Raw genomic sequence first — 16,033 nt, 5'->3', positions numbered from 1 at the left:
TTCATTCATTCAGCTGACAAACAAAAGCATCTACAAACAATAATCACTCTTTCAAGTCTTTTTGTTTTTTTTACGTTAGCATGAACGCTACACTGCATCACCCGAGCTAGTTTCATTCTCGTGTTTCTAACACCAGTCAGACTGAAACAGACGTCACATCAGGTCAGAAGAGATTTTTTTTTTTGTCAGTAACAAAGTAGAAGAACAAGAAATGCAAGTTTGGGTTCATTTATGAGAAACAAACTCAGAAAAAAGGAATAAAAGGAGAGAAAACTACAAAACTACAGTAAACTACAAAAAAAAGTGGGCTGTTAATTTACATAAATTGATCTGGATTCAAATCACTTCAACCTCACAGTAAATCCTCTGCTGTGGGTTTCTGCTGTGATATTTAACACACTTCTTTTTCTTTCTTTAAACTGAAACTGAAACATCATTGTGACATTTTAAAAAGACCGACAGCACAAATATCGTTCCAGATTCTCAGCTGTGAATTTTGGCTGCTTTCAAAACGTTCAAACAGAAACTAGAAAACTGAAAAAAACACATTTTAATTCAATGAAATAAAAATAGAAAATAAAAAAACAAGACTTGAGAAGTAAACGAAAATGAAACTAAACAAGATCGTGCACTTTTGTCAAATTTATCTCACAACATGTTGTGACAACACTGCAACGACCACGATGTCATAAAAACTACAACAAACTAAAACTAAACGTTCTTTAAAACAAAAACTAAAATTAAACACAAAATATAAAAAATACTGAATATTTTCATGTTTTGTTGGACAAAACAAGGATTTAAATTCATCACCTGCCAGAGTTACAGACCAAGTGATTAACTGATTAATCAGGAGAATTATTGGATTTATTGATAATGAAAACAATCATCGTTGCAGCTGCAGCATAAATATTATTTATATATATTTTTTTATAGTTTGGAGTCTCTCAGCTCAGAGACGAATCACATCAATATCAGATTTAATTCATCAACACAAAATGAAAAACACTTTGCGAAGATTTTCCAGCACAAACCGAGAAAATTAGGTAGTTTATACCTAAAATAAGAGACGAGGTCATTCGCTGAATCACAAATAAAATACGACAAAAGCTAAAAATGTTCACACTTTGTCTTCGTTCAGTCTGCGTTCGTCAAATCAAAACAATCAAGGTGCATTAAGACATTATTCGGGGGGGAAGTTGGCTCTGAGTTCAGCACAAGTGACACTTGATTTAATGTTAATGAAGATATTAATTCATGGAGTTTTAAACATCCAGAAAGTCATGAAAACTTCCTCATCCATGCATCCTCCAATCAACGACAAAAGTTGCAGCCTAACGACGGAGACGAAGTGCCGCCGGTTTCATTTTGGCACTCGTGCTTCTTCTTTATGACACGTTCTCATCTGATCTAACGGACACGGGAGACGACGTATTATCATCGAATTATTCTGAGAATCGATTCACCGGTTTAAGAAAACAAAAGTCTCACAAAACAAGACATTTGAAGACGTCATCTTGGGCGTTAAGAAAACACTGATCAACATTTTCCACCATTTTCTGACCAAACGACGACTCGAGAACATAATCGACAGATTAATCGACAATGAAAATAATCTTTAGCCGCAGCCCGAGCAAACTTCAACCGTCCTCGTGATGAATTCAGTATCACGTATGTACATTTTCATTAACTCTGAGAGCGTCATCATGTCGCCACTATTTCGTTCTCCGTTTCTCTTTTAATCGATTGATTGAGAAAATAATCGGCAGTGAAAAGAAACGTTAGTCGGAAAAAAACAATAGTTTTTTAGCTCTGTTGGTTTAAAAAGAAAAAAAAGAAACTAAATTCCTCTTAAAAGGGATAAATTAAGTATGTCGGTCCATTTTTCCTCCATCGATGTGAAGATAACGTCACTTCTCTGGTCACTACGTGATTCGACTTGATTTGATTTCTGTTTCTTTTAAAACATATTTGTAAAGATCCATAACTGAATCAATGAACTGACGTCCATTATCGTCGCTCACGCTCAGTCATCCTCACTGAAACTCAAGAAGTAGCCGAGCTAAGATTGTAAACACAGCACACGTTACACTTCAGCTGTGAGGAGCAACAGCCGGTCCTATAGGAACCTCACAGGTGATCATAATGTGGAGAACTGGGTTTTAAATTTGTTTCAATCCATTTCTCCTCCATCCACTAGTTTTCACTAGTTCAACCCTTTTTATTGGCCGCTTCTCCTCTTTAATTAAAAGTTGTCACAACTCGTACACACCCTGTGAACCGGGTCCTTAGTGGACTGAAGTGCTTCTTTTTTTGGGGTCTCGAGCCAAAATGTCGACTGATATTCAGCTCATCGTCTAATAAACTCTCATGTTGAGGCTCTTCTGCCTCTTTTGTCCGTCCCTCTGAAGAAAAGTGGCACCAGCAGCCGTTGTCACCGCAGCTTTTTGATGTCTTTTCCTGCTTCTGTTCCCGCCGCTGTCTTCTTCTCTCTTCAGGGGGAATTAAATCTACATTCCCAGCTCTTCCTCTGCTCAGTCGCCCTCCCACACGCAGTCACACTCCCTCAGCGGGTTTCTCTGGCGCATCGTCGTGATCACGTTGATCCTGTTCTCGGACAGCTCTCGCAGCTGGTTGATGAGCTCCTGCACGCAGGGGCTCGGCCACGGGTGACCGTTCAGGTAGTCCCTCAGGATGAACGAGCGCTCCACCAGCAGCTCCAGCTGCACCAGGTGACGCAGCCGGTGGAGGCTCAGCAGGTCTTTCTCCGGTTCTCTACGGAAAAACCTGAGAGACAAAAGAGGACAGGAGGAAGAGGTCCTGCGTGAATGACCGTGGCCATGCAATGAACATATCGTATGTTCACTTTAAGGCTGATGAAGCTCATTTTAAAAGGCACGGTATGAATTTTCTGCCACTCAAAACAAAAGATGTACATAGCACATTGCGCCTACCTTGAGAAGAAATATGGATTTCTTCGGTCTTAAACATTGTTCGAAACATGTGAGATAGTGTAAGTGTTCAACTCAAACCTGCTCATCTCTGTGACCTCACAGCAAACCTAAAACAACGTCCCGTCTCTCTCACCGTATCCTGAGCGTCCTGAGCTGAGGGAACAACATGGGGATTCGTCTGCAGAGGCTGCCGCTGGAGCGGTTCTGCTCGATGTCCAGGTGCTCGAGGCCCGGGACTTTAGGAGCGATGGAGTCCATGTCTTTGAGAGTGATGGCCACACGCAGCGTCAGCCTGTTCACGCTGGACGGGATGGTGGTCGTGTAGACGGCCAGAGAGTTTCCACCTGAGAGGACGGAAATCAGAAGGAGGGGTCACATCAAACCTCTGGACTGACAAGCTCCCAAGACAGTATTCACCATTTCTGATATTTCATTGGCTCATATACTCTTACGGATGATGTCACTGATCGTATATCTCCACAGGGTGTTTTAAATAAAGTTTTACAGTAACGGCCCGACTCACCGATGATGCTGAGCGTCTCCAGCTGTTGCAGAGGACTCAGCCAGGACGGGAGGCGACACTCGATGCCCTCCCTGATGTACCTGTAGCGGACCGTCAGAGACCTGAGCGACGTCAGGCTCCTCAGGGCGTTCTCTGGCAGGATGGTTTCTGGGTAATCCACCAGCTCCAGGGTGGTCAGAGCCGGGCCGCCGTACCGGGACGATCCTACAGGACAGAGTTCAGAAAGATTTTGTCCACAGGGAGTCGTGCTATGCAGGGTCGAGACTTCACCTCGACCCTGCATAGCATGGGGGAAAAGGGTCACAGAACGAATACATTGGGCTCAGAGGACCAAACTTTAAAAGTGCACTATGTTGTTTGTATGTGGCGGACCCTGCCACCTTCCTAGCTTCAAACCTGGGTGGGGTCCAGGTGAGTTATCAGGTGCCTCAGGTGTTACTTTCAGCCCTAACTGGAGTTAAAGTTCATGTTAATTGTAGTTAAAACGCTCAAACATGCAGAACACATCACACACAGGTGACCGTCTCACCTGGCTGCTCCGGGTCCGGGGGGCTCAGGTAGTCGTCGGGCAGCGGCTCCGGCGGCTCCCCCCTCATCCCCCAGGACAGGTGCTTGAGCTTCTTCAGGTTGAGCAGCAGGTTGTGGAAGACGCTGCGGGGCACCGGCCTCACCGTGTCCAGCCCGTAGCCCTCACCCTGCTGGTGGAAGAGCAGGTACCGCAGGTTGACCAGGTGTGACACGGTGTTGATGAACTCCACCGTGCAGGTGAGCCGGACGTTACACACGCTCAGGTGCGTCAGCCTGTCCCGCAGCTGCTCGCTCAGGCTCCGCCCCAGCATCGGCTCGTCCCAGGTGGCGTTCCGCACCCCGAACTCCCTCAGGTCCGGGAACCTGCTCAGGTTGTCCAGGTACTTCTCCTTGTACAGCCGCCCTCCGTCCACGAACACGATGGCGGTGAGGGAGGGCAGGAACTTGACGAGCCGCCGCCACTCTTTGCGCCGCAGGTGTCGCACCGCCACCCGGGTGAGCTTGCGGTGGCGCAGGGTGTCCCAGAAGCCGTAGGTGTAGCGGCGGAGGTCGGACAGCACCACGGTGTCGGCCCTCCACAGGGACGAGTGGTCGATGAGCTTCTTGAGGTACCTGCAGCAGGTGCGCACCGTGTGCCGCTCCTCCGTGCTCAGGTAGCTGAACACGTACACCCAAACTTCAGGAGGGAGCTGCTGCAGCGCGTCCATCGGTCCGCTCAGCGAGAGCTCGGGCCGCTTCAGGAGAGCAGAGAGCGGGTCAGGTGATCCCGGAGCATTCGGGCTGGAGCGACCAGAACTTCCACCGTGTTGTTGAAACGCACACGCAGCTAGCTCATCTCACACCGCGGCGGCTGTGACGCGTCGCGCTCTGATGACGTCGTTTGTTATTGAGACGCGTTGAATCTAAAAAAATAAAAAATAAATTATTCTGTAAAAGAGGAAATGTAGCGATTTTAATGAAGAAACGAGTCTAAAAGATAACTAGATTTATTTTTTTATTTAATGTTGTTTCGTTTTTTTTCTTGTACATATTAGTCGTGATTTTAATTTTAAATGTTTTATTTATTTTATTTTATATTTAAAAACTATTCCCTGCACATTGAGAGTGAACTTAACCCGAGTCAGACTCCTTGTGTGTGAACACATACTTTGCCAATAAACCTGATTCTGATTCTAAGCATTAAAATTTCTTTCTGAACTGAATTATTTTAATTTAATCTTTTATCCCATTTAAATGTATTATAGCCTTATTATTCGATTTCCACAAATATAATATTTTTTTTGATGTTTATTCACTTTTTAATATCGTCTGTCTTTAAAGGCAGTTACCCGCCTGAAACTGGAAACTGTCGGCTACTTCCAAACCTAACACTGTCTCTGTAGATTTTATTATAATATGTATTTTAATGTCAATGCAACTTCTTAGTTAGATAAAGTTTATATACATATATTTATATCTATCATTTAAATAGTCCAATGATGGAAAATGACAAAATACATTGACTTAACTTCTGTCTTTCACTGCAATTTTGAGGGACTTCTACTTAACCACTTCCATTATGTGTTACTTTATACTTGTACTCGAGGCGTCAGCTGCCAGTTCAGTCGATGCCTGTGACAGAATGCAGACTAACAGGTTGCGTGTGGGTGAGGATCAGTGTCGTGTGTACATGTAGAAGAAAACTGTTTTAATGTACGCGTCACCTTCTGTTCCTCTCGTGTTTAATTTTCTCCATGTTGAATTCAAGCTTTGCACCTAAAACTGCCTCAACTGTTTCATCTTCAGGTACTTTTGGTCTGTGACGTCTCACTGGAAGTTATTGTGAAGCCGTTTCTTTGCAGCCTGTTGTGAATGACTTGAAATAAGCTCACGATCTTCGTGTTTTCAGTAGCTACAAGAGAAGAATTCAAGATTTCAAGTGATGGTGGATAAAGACCTTTGGTGATTTGTCACGTGAAAACATTTTGCGTTGACGTAAATTGAACATTTCACGGGTTTGTCTACGTAGTTTGATGAACATGTTAGTGAAATAATCTAAGACAACAGATCACCAAATGTATGGAAATGATTCTGGTGACGTGGACTCACAAGTAAATACAATCACAGCTGATCAAATATATTTTAATCTGTTTCATTTGCTGATGTAAATGAATACATATAAATTAGAAGAAATGAACAGAAGTAGCCCCAGTGATTTGGGAAACATCACGGACAGGATGTCAGGGGTCAAAGGTCACCAGGCAGGTTAGTAGGAGGTGAATGATCAGCCTGAAGTGAACAGGAAGTAGAGATCAATCTGAAACTCCAGACTGAGATTTTCTTTAATGACGTTTTGCAATTTTATTTTTTGATGGACACACTTTTCTGCTTCCACCTTTACACCAGTTACTGATGTGTTTACTTCTTGAATAACATGTTCCTCATAACATGAGGTGAAAACACTCAGATCCAAACTACAGTCTCTACATCCATCTGGCTGCAAGAGACATTACATTTCTCCATCTTCTGAGAAGACTGATTGAAATATTTTGATGCAAAAACAAATTATTTTGAATTAGGAAGTGAGCGTTAGAGGTGCAGGTTGTCATTTTAAAACAAGCTAGCGGTTTCCCCCTGCCTCCAGTTTCTGTGCTAAGCTAAGCTAACTGGCTGCTGGCTGTTAAACTACTGCTTTAAAAGGGTGAATAGCCGTTTTGCTGGGCTGAACAACAAATCAAGAGAGCTCCTTTTCTCTCTCTCTCCCTGAATCCCTCCCTCCAACCATGACCCGAGACATTACTCCTTCGAGATGTCACTCCCAATCTCTGTCTCCTCTCATTTCCTGTCATTTGACTACTAAAGAACATAAACGCCCCCCAAAATACTAAAAGAAACATCTTGGAAAGGAAAAACTAGAGACAAAGAACTATGTGATAGTTACTCAACAACAGCTCGACATTCAGGGTTCTTAGTCAAGCTGCATAAAAGTTCCTGAAAAATGTTAAAAATGAGGAGTTTAGTATGAAAATGTAAGCTGTCGGTTCAGTGACACCGTCCTCAAGACAGTATGAGGTTTCAAACACACCCAGAGAGACGAGGAGGAAACAATAACAATCATAGCCCTGCGAGTTCAAACATTCATAGAGATTTCTGTATACTGTACAAGCCTATGGACTTTATTTTTACACAGCTCGTAAACATCTGGGAGACAAACTGGAAGAATACGAACATATTCATCAGCTTTCTAACTCTCCATCTGCAGCACAGTGTCAGCTGGACCGTCCCTTCACCTGACCGAGTCCATTTTTAATTATTTTGGTGTTTCGTGAGTCTAAATACTCAACGAGAGACCCGGAAACACTCACAGTCGGTTCAGTAGTCATTCATCTCCTTTCAAAGGCAGATACCGGTGTTTGTTTGAGTTCTTTCACTCCACAAAAACCTTCCTCATCTTTGTCAGTTTAACCCAAATCCTTCCGTTTCTCTTCTACTGTGATGGCGAGAACGTCAGGACCATCCACCCGATCACGAAGTAGAAGAGGAACACCGGGTAGACCACCAGCGCCTTGCGGTTGGGCGGCTGGCTATCGGCGAGGAAGGCCGTGGAGGCGAAGGTGGACCAGCCGAAAGACGCCGTCACCACAACCAGCCGCACGCCGAAGCTGACCGGCCCCGAGCCGCCGACCAGGACGATCCGGCACACGGCCATGGCCACGGTCAGAGGCATGATGCAGTATCCCAACACACACAGGCTCTGGAAGAAGGAGATGGTGCCGCCCAGCAGCTTGGAGTTCAGGGTGATGATGATGGAGCCGAACCAGATGATGACGAAGACCTGAAGGAAAAAGATACTTCGACATGTTAGTGAGGAGTCAGAGGAGAGATTATGGCTTTATATAAGCTACAAGCGTCTTCAGAATAGATTGACACGAGAAAGTCATGGCATCAATTCTGATCATCGATTAAACGTGAACACAAAAGAAGATGTGACAGCTTCTCAAAAACAGCTCGACAGAAAGATTTCTCAGTCAGGCTGCATTAAACTTTTAGAAAAATATGGAAAATCGATAGTTTCAATCATTTTACAGGCAGAAATGTCAAACATTTGCTGGTTCCACATTCTTAAAATCAAGGAATTGCTGCTTGTCTTTGTAATAAATGAAAAATCTCTTAGTTTTGGACTGTTGTTTGGACAAAAGGAGCAAACTGAAGACGTCACTTTGGCCTCTGGCTCTGGGGAACAATGGGGGGACATGTTGTAGACGAAACAATTGATCGGTTAATAGTGAAATAACTCAATAATTAATACAATTGTTGGTTGTAGCCCTGTGCAAGACCCACCTTGCTTGATATTAATGATGCAAATTCCCTGATGACATTTTCAAATACTCAAATTGCAAAAAACAAACATTAAAGGGCAAAGATTAGTGACTCTGGGGTCTCTGGGGGTCCAGAGACAGTTTTGCCCAGTTAGTAATCCTGCTCCACCCTCATCACTTGGTAATATAAATAAAATAGCAGATAAGATAAGAAAGTGAGTACCTCAGCGAACTGCGGTCCCCCCTGGTCGTCGCTGTCCGCCGCTCCGCCCTGCAGCAGCAGAGCCAGCGTCACGCAGAGCAGCAGCGGGCCCCACAGGTCCCAGTCCCGCAGCAGAGCCGAGCTGCGCTTCGGGTACAGGACGTGGATGAACTTGTTCCCCACCGCCCGCAGGTCCCGCAGGATGGTCTCCTTCACCGGCTCGTCCAGGGTGGAGAACTCGTCATCCCGCCTGGAGGAGCCCATGGGCACGGAGATGTCTCCCTCCACCGGGATGTCCTCGGAGATGGACACATCTGACAGCCCGGCGAACGGTCTGCTGGCCTCGTCCGCTGCCGCCATTTTATTTGAGAGCGAAGAGTTTAGCGCGAGTCTTCAGTTATCTCGAGAGTTTAGACGACGTCAACAGAGGCCATTTAACAAAATACGAAATAAGACAACGACTGAAGCGACGAGTGCTTCTCTGGACCCGTGGATTCAGTTCCAGTTGATCCAGTTGGTCCGGGTGATGCTGAAGTCTGCTGCTCCACGTCAGCTGAGGATTGTTTACTTCCGCAGGACGTTAGTCACGCACATCCGGGTGGTGCGTTCAGGTACATCTAGTGAACGTGACCAAAGTCTTTCATAACTGAAACAAATACATTTTTACACAGTTAATACAAAATAAAGTAATTCTCCACAAACACTGAATGATAAATTGATTGTGGCTATTTTTGGTTTGATAAAAAAAAACGTATAATATATTGAGGCGTGATAACTTTAAACAGGTATTTTTCTGACAACATGGTCATCCATTTTGCGACGAATTGATACGATCTTAAATTTAGAATTATTTTCAGTAAAGCACATTTTTCAGATTGATTATCGAATCAAAACGTTTTTCTGTCGACAAAAAATATCCCCTTTGAGATTAATAAAGTTATTTCTTATCTTATCGTATATTAAATACATCTATACAAAACAACATTACTCATTTTAGTAATTCAGTTATTGTCATTAGATTAAATCAACATTTTGACACAAATATCTGGGATAAAAAATAATATATACGTATGAAATATAAAGTGATACGTATAACGCTAAGAATTACCTTTGCATTTGAAGGCATCACCAACGCTGGCGAAGACGTCGCCTTCTGATGACGCACCTAGCCGTCGACATTCGTTGCTGAGTCGTGTGTTTATACCATGACAGCGTCCCTCCGCTCACACGCGTCTAGCTCGTTTTTATGTATAAAATGAGTTAAGTTTATTATTTTAAAACACATTTTGGATCTTTTTAACGTGCAGCAGTCTGAGTAAGCAGCAGTGAGATGGATGAAAGTAGGAAACGGGTGAAATCGGACTGTGAAGAGCTGCTGAGACGCTTCCAGAGCACAGAGTCCGTCCGCTTCGAGATTTTCTCCAAAATATGGAGGGAAATGAAATTCTCAGAGATTTTCTAGTAAGTTTAACTTAAAATAATCTCTTTCTTGTCAATCACAATGTTTTTTACGGATATAAGTCAAGTCATTGGTTAATTAATGGAGTAAAGTGACTTCAAACTTATATCCACAAAATAAAAGCACATATGCGTCACTGTATTCTGCATTATCTGCTTCTGCTGTAAGTTTGCTTCATCACCTCACTTACAAATAACATTTTCAAGCTGTGGTCATCTACATCTATCTTTCTTAACTGTTGCTAACAACGTGGTGAGCACTGAGACAGGCATAATAAACAAAACATACAGGAAATAACATGGTTGAATGTTAAAACTGAACCTTTACACTAGTTTCTAGATATGTATCAGAGTCATCTTCAGTATTTAACGTACTGTATCACATGTTGTTTTTATCAGCGGCACTGTGGGGCGTCAGAAGCGAGCGTTCAGTCAGCTGATCCTGGACACCGCCAGCAGATTCCTCCTGCCTCCGTTCAGCTTCCAGATCAGAGTCGGAGGACTTTATCTGCTGTACAGCTTGTATAAGTGTCAGACCGCCTCGCCACCGGAGCAGGTCAGCAACACACTCAGCATGATATGTTGATCATCACATTAATAAAGTCCCACCTAAACCAAGTGTTCTGTTCTTCCTCAGATCCGTCTGGCGCTGAAGGACTTGGAGGACATGAAGAAGTTTGAGAAGGACGCTGTGGACGCTCAGCACCTCGACGTCGTTTATATCCTGCGACAGCTGATGTTCCAAAAAGCTTTTCACTTCACCGCCATGCCCACAATGGTGAGCGCTTACCTAATATCAGCACACACATTATATCATTTAACGGCAGTGGTGTCCCAGAGTCTGGAGTGGGATCCTCTCCTCCTCACTGTCTCCCAGCTCTCCAGTGGTTCTGTCCCACTTTGACTCCCTCCAAGTCTCCTCCTAGCAGCAGGATTAAGAAGGAGAACAGCCAGTTTGTTTAAGTGCTTTCCAGTTGGCTAACATGGTTCCTCGTCACTTCTGAGCTCCTCCAGGTGGAGATGACAAAGAGATAAAGACACGGAGGAATTATATTCACCAAATTAGACACCTTTGCTCACTCCAGTGTCATTCTGAGAAGATGTTAATCAATAATATGCACATTGTTTATTTATTTCACAGCTATATACCTGCAAATTCATTCCTACTTGCAAACTTACACTCCCCTCTCTCGTCTTTGTGTTCCCCTTCTTCCTCCTTCCAGCTCTCCTTCAGGAAGAAAAGGAAGCTGGCGAAGTCGGCGTTGTGTGAGGAGTTCATGGAGCGAGCGTCCCGACCACAGGAGCTGATCAACATCGAGCTGCTGGATGTGAGCAGAGACTCAACAGCAACACTGGATGTAAAAGTAGATTTATTCAAAAGTATTAAACTGTTATTTTTCTTTGTGCAGGAGTTGTCCAACATTCATGACCTCTATGACAAGCTGAAGACATCTGTGTCTTCGACGTCAGAGCAGAATTCTTCCATGAACCTGATCCATAAAGACCTGGTGCCTCAGCTACGCAGCAGTGTGGTGGATTTCTACAAGTGGCAGCAAAGGAAGGTGAGACTTTTAAATTGTTAGACAAACTATCTATGTGGTTATTTTAATGATTTAACATCTGTTTTCTCTTTGTACATTTCGGTCTTTAGTCTTCTCAGGATGAGACCAATGAAGATGAAGAAAGCGGTGAGGGGACGTCGACTCAGCAGGAGGTGAGTTAAACTGCATGTTTTAGTTTTTGTGTGAACTTTTTCTTGTAAATACTCAAATTAAAGTCAATTACATAAATCCCCTCTGTTTTTACCTGCACACTCTCTAAAGTTGTAATAATAAGTTTGTCCAGAGGGTGGCGCTGTGGTCTGACTGCCTGTTTTGTGTCCTCAGTGCTCCAAGAGAGCTGATCGTCTCGCCTCCATCAAGTCTAAAGCGTACGGACAGGCCACAGAGGTTTGTGTTTCATGATAGAGATTTAGTTTTGCTTTTGTTTTTAAGAATAGTTTCTTTAAATTTGTAACAAATGATAATTTCTCTATCATGTTAAATGTATTTCTTTCAAAACATCCACATAAACAAAACCATATGCTTCTCTCAGGCCTGCAAGTCACGGCGTCATCGTCAGGTGGAGCTGGACTTCACGAGTAACGAGGCTGGACCCTCCCACTCGTCAGGATACATCAGAATTAATAAACCGTCACTCAAAGTCAGAACCTGCTTAAATGTACAAATCACAGGTAAATCCCTCCTACAGCTTTCTACAAGATAAAATATGTTACAATTCTTCATTAAAGTTTATTACCGTATAAAACCTCTCCCAGAGTTGAGGAGGATAAGGCCGGCTGAGGAAGCGTGGGCTCCGAGGGGGATTTTTTCTTCTATCTTGGATGTTTTGTGAAATAATCCTCACTTTTGTTGTTGCCAGATGACATGATGACAGACGCCATAGCGACCACTTGGCTCAGTCGTCTCACCACACTGGACTTTGTTCCTGAAGGTATGCAGCACACATCTTAAAAACATTTAAACACTTGCTGAAACAGTTTGTGCACAGTTACCTTTTCTATTTTCCTGAGGAAGGCCACAGCAGATGGTTTAACTTTTAAATATCTGCACCAAATTTAATTGCAGTTTCTCCGATAGCTGTCAGAGATTCACTCCAGACCACCAGACGGACTTGTCACACTGCATCCTCCACATTTAATTAATTTTGCTGTCTTTTTCCTTCATTCAGCAAAGCAGCGCACAAAAGATCCAAGCCAAAGTGAAAACCACAGTGGAGTCGACCTGCATCCCGCTTGAAGCTGCTGTTCAGTCGATCCTGAAGTTTGTTTTAAAAAAACTTTTATTACTGTAATGATTTTTCTATCATCTTGAATGCCGACGGTTCCAGTTCTGTATCAGAAAATGTGGATGTTTTGACATTTTAATATGTTGTCATGTATTGTTTTAATGAATCTTACAGTGGCCGAGCCTTAAACAAACTGGTCTCTTTAAGAAAAAGGAAAGTTCTGACTGTTCTACAAACTCAAAGCTGAAGAAAGTCTCAGCTTTTCTTGTTGCAGTTTTTCGGCCATCACTTGTTGAAAAAGTATCCTGTCCCTGCCTGTTAGAGCTTTCACAGTAAAGGACGTAAAGGTTGTGTCTATATGTACATTTTGACGAAGCTTAGCAGGAATAATGACTATGAACATTTTTGTGATAAAGCGTTTCTCTCTGTGCAGCTTCTACAGTGCAAAAGTTAAAACTGGATATCTGTTCTGCAGCTTTGCCTCATTTTTTCTTTCTTGTGTTAAAATATTTTACATAATTTTGCTGTTTTAAATAAAACAGTTTTTTGTACAGCTGCTGTTTTTGTCTCTTTCTTGTGTGATATTTGATTCAGACTATTGAAGCAAATGTTTATTGTTGCTCCACCTCTTCAATTTGTGTTTCCATCAGCTTTTATTGCCAATTTATTGTCCCTGTGTTTTATGATTTCACTTCTGATTTTGTTTTATTTTTTTTCCTTTTCCCCTTGGAAAGCATTTTATAAGTGGGACCCAGGAACACTACCATTTCTTGGACACATTACCAAGGTGTTCATCACAGTGAACGTATTTCATTGACAGGAACCAGCGATGGGGGAAGAAGTACTTTCATTCTTTAATGTTGTTTTCCTTGAAAAGTATATTGTAAATATTTTATAATAATTTCCCTAAAATGAATATGAAGAATTAATTTACAATTTAATTCATTTAAACACATGATTTACATGAAAAGTATCTGAACTGTGACAACTTTCCACAAGAATCAGAAGCTCTGCTACGCTAGGTGAGTTAGCTCATGAGCTAAAAGCCTATAACCAACTAGTTTAGCTGCTTGTAATCACTGTGATTTGATTTAACTGAAGTTAACACTTATGTGGAATAAATAGTTATGGTGGTATATCATCAGAATTTTATATTTCAATCACAGTATCATATATGTAAGTAAATCTAGCTTAATCAGCTGTGTGGCAATCTCACCAGCGAGCTAACGATAGCTAGCTTAAACTGGATTTTACTGTGTAGTTTCTTGCTGTTTTCTTTGACATTATACACTTTTAAATGCGCATTTTATGTCAAAAGAAATGTCAGCAGGTATTAATCAAGTCAGAATGTGGTGTTTTATGAAATTGTGGCTGAATATATAGCATTAGCTACTGATTATTAGCACTAGCCCACTGATGGATGCACAACATGTTCAAGGACCGGGAGCTGTGTTCGTGAAAGGAGCATATTCGCCTTTTCCGTCCTAAATTGGGTCAATTTTCGCAAATTATTTCGAGAATATTAGCATAAGTGGCAAAATCAACGGATGAAAATCATATGTGCATTTTAAACTAACACATTTTAGAAAACGACACGAACGTAAGCCGATGAAGTGGCGACGTTTCCTACAGTCCGTGAAGGCGTCTCCGTCCACCGCTGTGTGGCTGCGGATCTGCGGGTCTGGAGGATGAGGAGCGGCGGGGACGCTGCTGCCTCAGCTCCGTCCATCATACACCCGGTCCAGCTGTCAGTGTGACGGAACCAGCCGCAGCCATGGCCTCGGACAGTAAGTACGACCGTCTGCTCACCGTGTGTCCGCCTCTGATCATGTTTTTTCCCGTGTCAGTGCTGGTGATGGAGGCTGTTTTCAGGCTCTGCCTGGTCTGTTATGTGGGGATTGTCTGACTGAGCGGCAGGATGTGTAGGCCAATTATTCTATTACACCCAATATTATTGTTTGTATGCATTTTAGCCATATTATTGATATTTCAGGGCCTGTATGAGCCTCAAATTAAGGATATATACATGATATTCCTCCTGTATTCCTGCAGGGGCTCTGACTGTATAACACTCACTGGAGAGTTGATAGTTGCCTCATCATGGCCACTTCATGAAACCTATTTCTGTATCTCCTCCAGCAACATTATAATATATTCCTATCCAGGTTTGAATTATTTTAAGATCTCCCCAGTGTGCTGTTTTATAACAGCCCACAGGCCTCACTCCATTTTGAGTTTAAAGGGACCCTGTGGTACCTTTTTCTGCGCTTATTATTATTTTTATTAATAATCTGCTTTAGCTTTTCAACAAGCCCTGAATTATTTCCCTTTTTTTATATCTTCTTCATATTATTCATAGTTTTTAAAGCCAGCAATGCACATATAGCATCAGCTCTTTAAGACTTGAGATATTCCACATTTTTCATATATTCTTGCCATTAGTCAAAGTTTTCAAAGCCAGCAGTGTCCATATAGCGTCAGACTACCAAGGAACCTTAAACTAGTTCACATTTGTAATATATTTTGGACATTATTCCAAGTTTTCACAGCCAGCAATACACATTTGGCGTCAGCTTTTCAACAGTAAGCATTCATAACGGGAAGCTCTTCAGATCTGGCCTCCTGTAGTTATTAATAATCTGCCCTCCAATAACTTGCATCAATATTAGTCTTCATTCAGGCATCATTTTTTAACAAAGGAGGCTTTTAAAGAGAAGCATACATCCTTCACATTTAATATTTTTATAATTTATATTGTTATTATTATTATTATTATTATTATATTAAATGAGTCACATGTCTGTTTCTAACCAATCCTGAAGTGCCTTCTGACGTCACAGCCGTCACCTTCTCTACATTGTAAACAGAGATTATCATCTTACAACAAGATGAACTTCTTGTTCCTTGTGAAACAGGAGTTTAACATTACGTTGGTTGTGAATCTGTTCAGATGTTTTTTAAGCTCTTCCACTGGAATTTGCTTCAGCATGAACCCCCTCACAATGGTACGTTTAATTAATTTCCTTTACTCTTTCTTGGATTCACATATTTGATCAATAATCATAATAATTTGTGGTTTTCAGAAACGAGCATCAGACATAAAATATCTTTAAGATGTCCAGTTTTACTAGTTGTTGGGAAATAACGTGCAGTATCTTCCTGTCATCGTCATTCAAGCCAGTCGAGCCAAAAATACTTTGCGGCATCAGGAGTGTGAATGTAGTGACATGTCTAAAATAAACAAAGGAAAACCACAGAGGAGCGAACACCATCTCATAACCAG

General features: G+C 42.3%; 4 protein-coding genes across 6 annotated transcripts in view; 2 read left to right on the top strand and 2 right to left on the bottom strand.

Annotated features, from left to right (window-relative positions):
• Window positions 1-422: 422 nt before the first annotated feature.
• On the bottom strand, window positions 423-5,203 carry LOC311274417 (uncharacterized protein). The gene is made up of 4 exons (XM_084382091.1): window positions 4,007-5,203; window positions 3,478-3,681; window positions 3,088-3,298; window positions 423-2,787 (listed from the first exon to the last, which is right to left on the bottom strand). Exons 1-4 carry the CDS (start codon window positions 4,710-4,712, stop codon window positions 2,535-2,537), a joined length of 1,374 nt encoding a protein of 457 aa, XP_084238217.1. The 5' UTR covers window positions 4,713-5,203; the 3' UTR covers window positions 423-2,534.
• Window positions 5,204-6,110: 907 nt separating this feature from the next.
• yipf6 (Yip1 domain family, member 6) lies at window positions 6,111-9,113 on the bottom strand. Its single transcript, XM_084381445.1, has 2 exons — window positions 8,527-9,113; window positions 6,111-7,819 (listed from the first exon to the last, which is right to left on the bottom strand). The coding sequence occupies exons 1-2, from the start codon at window positions 8,863-8,865 to the stop codon at window positions 7,472-7,474; spliced, it is 687 nt and encodes a 228-aa protein (XP_084237571.1). The 5' UTR covers window positions 8,866-9,113; the 3' UTR covers window positions 6,111-7,471.
• Window positions 9,114-9,667: 554 nt separating this feature from the next.
• snapc1b (small nuclear RNA activating complex, polypeptide 1b) lies at window positions 9,668-13,303 on the top strand. The gene is made up of 10 exons (XM_084381444.1): window positions 9,668-9,966; window positions 10,363-10,519; window positions 10,601-10,741; window positions 11,187-11,291; window positions 11,373-11,525; window positions 11,615-11,677; window positions 11,850-11,912; window positions 12,058-12,196; window positions 12,385-12,456; window positions 12,694-13,303. Exons 1-10 carry the CDS (start codon window positions 9,836-9,838, stop codon window positions 12,759-12,761), a joined length of 1,092 nt encoding a protein of 363 aa, XP_084237570.1. The 5' UTR covers window positions 9,668-9,835; the 3' UTR covers window positions 12,762-13,303.
• A 1,023-nt stretch (window positions 13,304-14,326) lies between these two features.
• The window catches only part of syt16 (synaptotagmin XVI), a 30,847-nt gene continuing 29,140 nt past the window's right edge, over window positions 14,327-16,033 (top strand). For 2 of the 3 annotated variants that reach the window (XM_084381313.1, XM_084381311.1), the window contains exon 1: window positions 14,329-14,537. In XM_084381313.1, the coding sequence (XP_084237439.1) occupies window positions 14,525-14,537 (13 nt within the window). In that variant the 5' untranslated portion in view covers window positions 14,329-14,524. Of the gene's footprint in view, window positions 14,538-16,033 lie in introns of all 3 variants that reach the window. The other variant, XM_084381312.1, reaches the window with a different exon arrangement.

This window comes from Pagrus pagrus (genome assembly GCF_965226575.1).
Source record: "Pagrus pagrus genome assembly, chromosome: 18".
Lineage (NCBI taxonomy): Eukaryota > Metazoa > Chordata > Actinopteri > Spariformes > Sparidae > Pagrus > Pagrus pagrus.
Note: the sequence above shows the minus strand (reverse complement) of the source record. Positions and strands in the feature narration are given on the sequence as shown.

Coding starts and splice junctions, on each gene's coding strand:
- LOC311274417 (XM_084382091.1), bottom strand. CDS start 4,712: ATGGACGCGCTGCAGCAGCTCCCTCCTGAAGTTTGGGTGTACGTGTTC. Junction 3,299..3,477: donor GGAGACGCTCAGCATCATCG/GTGAGTCGGGCC, acceptor CCGTCCTCTCAG/GTGGAAACTCTCTGGCCGTC. Junction 2,788..3,087: donor CTCAGGACGCTCAGGATACG/GTGAGAGAGACG, acceptor TTTGTCTCTCAG/GTTTTTCCGTAGAGAACCGG.
- snapc1b (XM_084381444.1), top strand. CDS start 9,836: ATGGATGAAAGTAGGAAACGGGTGAAATCGGACTGTGAAGAGCTGCTG. Junction 11,526..11,614: donor ACAAGTGGCAGCAAAGGAAG/GTGAGACTTTTA, acceptor TTCGGTCTTTAG/TCTTCTCAGGATGAGACCAA. Junction 12,197..12,384: donor CTTAAATGTACAAATCACAG/GTAAATCCCTCC, acceptor TGTTGTTGCCAG/ATGACATGATGACAGACGCC.
- yipf6 (XM_084381445.1), bottom strand. CDS start 8,865: ATGGCGGCAGCGGACGAGGCCAGCAGACCGTTCGCCGGGCTGTCAGAT. Junction 7,820..8,526: donor GGGGACCGCAGTTCGCTGAG/GTACTCACTTTC, acceptor TTTTTCCTTCAG/GTCTTCGTCATCATCTGGTT.